This window comes from Zeus faber (assembly GCF_960531495.2).
Source record: "Zeus faber genome assembly, chromosome: 2".
In the NCBI taxonomy this organism is placed as follows: domain Eukaryota; kingdom Metazoa; phylum Chordata; class Actinopteri; order Zeiformes; family Zeidae; genus Zeus; species Zeus faber.
In genome coordinates this window covers 3,335,778-3,342,167 of record NC_137189.1, presented here as the reverse complement: position 1 = coordinate 3,342,167, position 6,390 = coordinate 3,335,778, and the positions used below count along the sequence as shown (strand labels likewise).

Here is a 6,390-nt window from a genome sequence, read left to right as displayed (position 1 = left end):
ATAATATTTAAATTCTTATTTAGATTCTTGGTACCGTTAGCAGCTTCCTGGTAAGAACTTTGTTCTTTCCAGTAAAAGTGCTGCACAGTCCTTCTGCTCTGAAATTAAAACCTCTGCCCAAACTAGTACAATTATTGGCCTTAATATATATAAATGTTATATGATTATGATTATGATTATGATATAACTTCTATTGTTGTCATTGTTGTGATGTTGGTGGGGATAATAATAAGAATAATAAGAATAATAATAATCATCATCATCACCATCATCATCATAATCATCATCATCACAATCATAATAATATTGTGCGAGGCGTATAAGTTCAGTAGCAGCCTTTTTTTAAGTTATTTGTGTTGTTTTTTCACAAAATTAAGACTTTCCCATCAAGATTTCGCAAGCCTTGTTCCGTTTTCCAAAGAGTCGTTTGTGGGCTCAGACCCTGCACGGCACCGGGGCACCGGGCCAAACCCACCTGGAGATAGCGTCAAACCAGGCGCCTAAAACCATGCTGGGTCATTACCGCCACATTAGGCTGTTATCAGGGGTTAATGAGCCTTAACTAAAAATACACTATTGCACCCACACCAACATATTTAATTTATCAAATATTAAGTATTTGGTAATGAACAAAAAAAACAGTAATACCGATATTGATCATCGTAATCATTATCATAATGATAATTATAATAAATATTATTTTAGTTAGTAGTTCGTATTAATATTTATATTAATAATTCTGTATGTTGTAGATTATTCATTTATGAGTATAAGCCTCGTTTTATTCTCATAACTAAGAAGGTTCCTTTAATTACTACTTGTTTCTTTTTTGAGGGGGTTTTGTCAAATCAATAATAAATAATATCGACAAACAAATGATTTTCCATGCCTTTATTAAGACCAGCTTTATAAAAAATATATAGGGGTCTTTTACAAGGGGATTGATGGCCCACGATTTGTAGATTTAAAAAAAAACCTGATATGTAAACTTTGCATTTGGAAACAGCAACAGAAAAAATGCTTCTGAAATAAAAACAAATTATGCAACTTAATGGAATAGATGAAAAATAGAAGTGACAATGTAAACAGCCCGTGGTGTCCAGTTAAAGTCCAGTAACAAAAAGAGAATTGTCGCCCTGAAATAAAACAAAGCGTGACGTCACTTATCGTGATATATCGTCATTAGCGTCGTTTCTGGTGCGCGGCGTCTTTTATTCCTTAATGGTTGCGCGTGATCCTTTGTGGGGTCAGGGGGGCAGGGACGGTCCGTTTAGAAGCTCGAGGTGGTGTTTGTTCGGGATACCGGGGTGCTTCCTGTCTCCTGAAAAAGAAAAAGAGGAAAAAAGTGAGTGTGCTGTGTCAAAAAAATGAATACAAAAGAAATCGCCATCGGAATCGACAATCACGATGATCGATTTTGGTTTTCTATGTGTGGAGGAAGAGCGCGGAAGGTGACTGCGGGTTATATTTAACACTTTGTGTCTTTGAATGTCTTTAAAAATGATGGAAATGAATGAAGTTTAAGACGGATTTTTGGACAAATCGTCTCTCTTATTCAAATATAAAGGAATAAGTATAAAGGTATAAATACAAAGGTTTAAGTATAAAGGTATAAGTATTATATATTTTGCACAGGGCAAAGGTTATGAACTAGATGATTGTTCTAACATCAGATATGAAAGAACTTGACTAACGTTGAAAAAAGGAAATACATGGATAAATACAATCAGTTGAAACCAAGATCTCATCAATTCAAATTTAAGTCTATTTAAGGACTTATATGGCCTGATAGTTGTAAAAAATGAATTCAATACCTTTTAATATTTGACAAAGCCCTGCAGAATATTTATTAAGCTTTACAATATCCATAAAATCTCAACGACAGGTCCTTCTGAACAGAAGAATAGTTTTTTTTAGGATGCATTTAATTTCAGTCAAAATCATGTCGATATATTTGAAACATATTCATATCAGAGATGCAGTGAGAAGTCCGTTTATAACCTAATTTCCAAATTGGGAAGCATAATAATTATGTGCAGGTTGTGCCATAATAAAGGATTGGTTGTTTTGTTTTGATTTTAAGACGTGAGAAAAAGAAACACGGGTCTATAGTCAGTTCGGTCATTTTAGTCGATGGCCCTTTTGAAGGTTATTTGAAACGCGTGTGATGGACGCGAACGCTTAATCTCTTCACCAGGTGCTTCCCTCTACCTTCTCGGTGTGAGTGCTTGTAGTGCGCGGCGGCGTGGCAGGGTCCGCCGTGCAAGTGGTGCTGCTGCTGCGCCGCTGCCGCCGCCGCCGCCGCGGTGGCGCCGGGGGGGTGAGTGGGAGGGGCCGCCGCGGCCGGACTCTGGGGTTGCCACGCGGGGCCGCAGCTCGGGTGGCCTCCCGCGGGTCCGCCGTACCCGCCCGATGGGGAGTACGCGCAGGCCGAGACGTAGCCGGACAGATTGGAGCACTGGGGAGCGGGGAGAGGGGGGGGGGGGGGGGTCAGGATTGTGATGAAAATATTCCCCAATATCAGAGTGTTTGGTTTATTTGTCATATTTGGCAAAATTCATTTTTAAGTAAGGTTTCATTCCACTGATTTCATTGTATTCTACTCTCCCCTTTAACCGTTGCACGCTGCAGCTCATTTGCACCGACTCTGGGTCGGTTCCCTCCAGTGTTGCGCGGTGGTCCAAATGAGTTTGACAGCGCTGCTCTCTACAGAGAAAACAAATTCCTTAAACCGTGTCCATATATTATCCATGGTGCTTCCAAAACATGGAGAAGTGGGTATACTCTGCCATTTTTTGCCCCAAAATACGTTTTTTTTTTAAGCGGCCCATCCAGCATTGAATAAACCCCCTGTGTTATAAACAGTAACATGTAAGACTGCTCTTGCATATTTACTTCACCCAAAAATGGGCCGGTGGTGTTTGAAAACGGTTGTTTAACTTGTGTTGCTTGACTTCAGGGAGTTAGGATCATGATGGAATCATCATTATCCACAGAAGAGCAATCAATCTATACTGACCCACAGATTATAGGGCGAGACAACGGCATAATTATCTAGTGGTTATGTGAAGATCATCCCTTAAGAGGCTGTTTTTCGGAAACATGTGTTCGGACTGTCTCTCAGGATTTGGCTGTTGAAGAAAACTACTGAAGGATGAACATCAGAGGGGATTTAGAAGTGGGTATATGCAATGCAGAAGAATATATATATATATACATATACTGTACACACTATATATATATATATATATATATATATATAAACACACACACACACACACACATACACCCTGCACTACACCACTGGATAGAGGACTGTTCTACCAGTGGCTACAACCGCCTTTATGGTGTTTTCAGGCTGCTGCGGACAGAGACTGGACATAGCCCTTTCATCGGTTTCCGTAGTGTAGCGGTTATCACGTTCGCCTCACACGCTTTCCTGCGACACAACGGGCCGCTGTACGGGGAACCCAGGGGCCTCAAGTTGTGCTTCAGCTCGGGGATTCCCAAACCGGCGCCTAGGGGTCCGTGAAGGAATTGCAGGGGGTCCGCACCAAAACTGCTTATATTTTGTAAAAAAAATAAAATAAATGTAAATATATATTTATATATTTGATTTATTTGTTATTTAATTGTATTTTATTTTCAGCCAGAGCCGAATCTATCAAGGGGACTTTGCCCTAAAAACAAGTTAGGGAACCCCTGGACTAGTGTCCCCTTTTAAACAGTGGACATGCCATTTTAAAACTATATTTTTTAAACATTATCTATTGACCCATTTTCTTAACCCCCCCCAAGCCTTGGAAATTGCATTTATTTAAAATATACCTTTTGTTTTTTGTATTGCTCTCTGGCGTGCACATGGTTGCCAATCAGGCCTTGAGCAGATCTGAGACTGAACCTAAACCCAGAAACATTGAGGAGCGTCACCTGGGAGTATTTGATGTCTGCTTCTGCAGCTTTCTCCACAGCATTGCGTGTGGAGGTGAAGCCCATGCCTGACCAGTCCTCCATCTTCGGCCCGTACCCGTCGGACCCAGGAATACCTGTGAGAAGATTTATGAATAAAGTCAAAGTGGAATTTGGCTATTATTATTATTATTATTATTATTATTATTATTATTGGTTTCGTTGTTATTGTTATTGTTATTGTTGTTATACTACTAATAATAATAATAATAATAATAATAATAATTATTATTATTATTATTATTATTATTATGGTTGTTATTTATTATTATTATTATTATTATTATTATTATTATTATTATGAAAATTGGAGGGGATCTGCGCAGGGTTAAATCCAGGTCTACTTCCCAAGAATGATTTAAATATATACATATCCAACGTCGTTAAGCATGTCTGCATTTGCTGAGAAATATTCTGCATTAACAGAAAATACCTGTTTATAAAACACTGAATTTTTTCACATTCCTCTGGGGGGCACATTGGAACTCACTCCAGTTATACTTTCGTATATATGACATTATTCTGATAGGCCTATTTCTACCTATATCAATCGTTTGTTTTTACAAATGTAAGCACTGTTTCTGAGTTGAGCCAATGGCTGTGTGTGTGTGGAGGTCTGTGGGTAAACGTCAGATTTTGACGGAAAACATCATTTTTATTCAAGCATTTTGCTTCGAATCGACACCAACCTGTAGAATCCATAAAGGCTCGGATACCGAGGATGTTGCTGACGGTGTGGACCGAGGGCCAGGCCCGGGAGATCCCGACGTGCCCTACCGCACCGGGCACACCGGGGACACTCCCAATCTTATTCCCGTTCGGAGACACGGCACCCGGGTATGTGTAGGGGTAAACCGGGTTGTAGGGCAGCTGCGAGGGGGGCGGCTTGTTGCCCTCGTACTGGTTCAGCTGGGAGAGGTTCCCGATTTTGTTCCTCAGGATCCGGCTTATGGAGCTCACGGAGGGGACGTTGTATTTGTCGCACACCCCGTCCGCGAGGAGCCGATCCCGGATCTCCCACGCGAATATCCCGGGGTCCCCCTGCTTGTAATCCCGTATGTTCCGCACCACGTTGGGCGTGGTGACCCGCGGCTTGCTCCCGCCGATGGCGCCGGGCAGGATGGAGCCGGTCTCGTTGTACCGGGCCAGGATCTTGCTCACGCAGCCGTGCGAGACGCGCAGCTGGCGGCTGATGTCGCAGGGCCGGATTCCCAGCTGGGCCAGCTCTACGATCCGGACCCGCAGGGAGTTGGGGAGCGGCCGCCCGTTGACGAACACCCCGCCGAGCTGGTTCACCTCCCCGTAGCTCTGGTCTGCAGGACGCACGGTGGATATAGTAGTGGGGAAAATAAAATAAAATAAAATCATAATAAAATCATAATAAAAAAAATAATAATAATAAAGAAATAAATAAAAACGAAACAAAATAAAATCATAATAAAATAAAATAAAATGTATTTAGAAGGATGCTAATTTCCACGAGACGTTTTTAATCCATCCACGAATTACGTCTAAATTCGCGTGTGTGAATTAGACTAGAATTTATTATAATACGGTCATTAAAGTAATTTATGGTTTAAAGGGCTGGGACCCGAGAAATGACCCCAACTCTCCAGAAATGATTTAAATCACTAAAAATTGAGATTACAGTATCCAAACCTAAACATGAAGTGAAAATGACGCCACGCAAGCCTTTTATTATTTACATTTTCATTTTGTATAAATATCGTTCGCCGATAATAAACAAATAATATTAAGGATAAATCAGTAAAATAGTCCCAATTGACGAAGCTTTAAATCAGGAAATGAACTAGAAAAAAAACCCTCAAAGAATCAACATGTTGGGTGTATCATCCCAGTTGCCATTGATTGATTTGGGGATTTCTCTCTACTTACCCATTGCCTGGTCCTGTCACCGGTGGTAATAAAGCATTTCTTTCGGCGTCAGAGGAGTCCTCAGCTGCATTTATACCGGGATCTTCATCTGCGCGAAGGGACAACTTTGCGGAGAAGAGGCTCAAGTGATCTTCTTTCAAAGGGGAAGCTGCAGATGGACTCGACGCCTCCTTTCCTCTCCCCGTCGCACTCTGCTGCAGTTTGGCTCGTTCGGTGTCGTCCTCCTCCTCCTCCTCCTTGTCCTCCTCCTCCTCCTCCTCCTCCTCCTCAATTTTCCTACATGTGGATGGACAGAAAGGGCTTCCCACATTGAAGGATTTCTGAAAATCCCCGTTGAACCCCAGCGTGCGTGCACTGGAGTATAAGGAAGTTATAACGTCTCCGACACGTCATGGATCGATCTATCATGTCGATCCATCATCGAATCTTAAATTTCGATATCACCAGTCGATTACTTGAATCTTATGTCGACATCGCTAGTGCTGAATCACTGCTCAATATCTAATATTGGACCAAACATGAAAA

At 41.4% G+C, this 6,390-nt stretch overlaps 1 protein-coding gene across 1 annotated transcript; it reads right to left on the bottom strand.

Annotated features, from left to right (window-relative positions):
- Positions 1 to 1,247: 1,247 nt before the first annotated feature.
- On the bottom strand, positions 1,248 to 5,869 carry pax1b (paired box 1b; the record flags this gene model as incomplete). The annotated part of the gene is made up of 6 exons (XM_079996597.1): positions 1,248 to 1,321; positions 2,350 to 2,458; positions 3,421 to 3,518; positions 3,870 to 4,046; positions 4,659 to 5,282; positions 5,866 to 5,869. 6 exons carry the CDS (start codon positions 5,867 to 5,869, stop codon positions 1,248 to 1,250), a joined length of 1,086 nt encoding a protein of 361 aa, XP_079852723.1.
- Between the last annotated feature and the right edge of the window lie 521 nt (positions 5,870 to 6,390).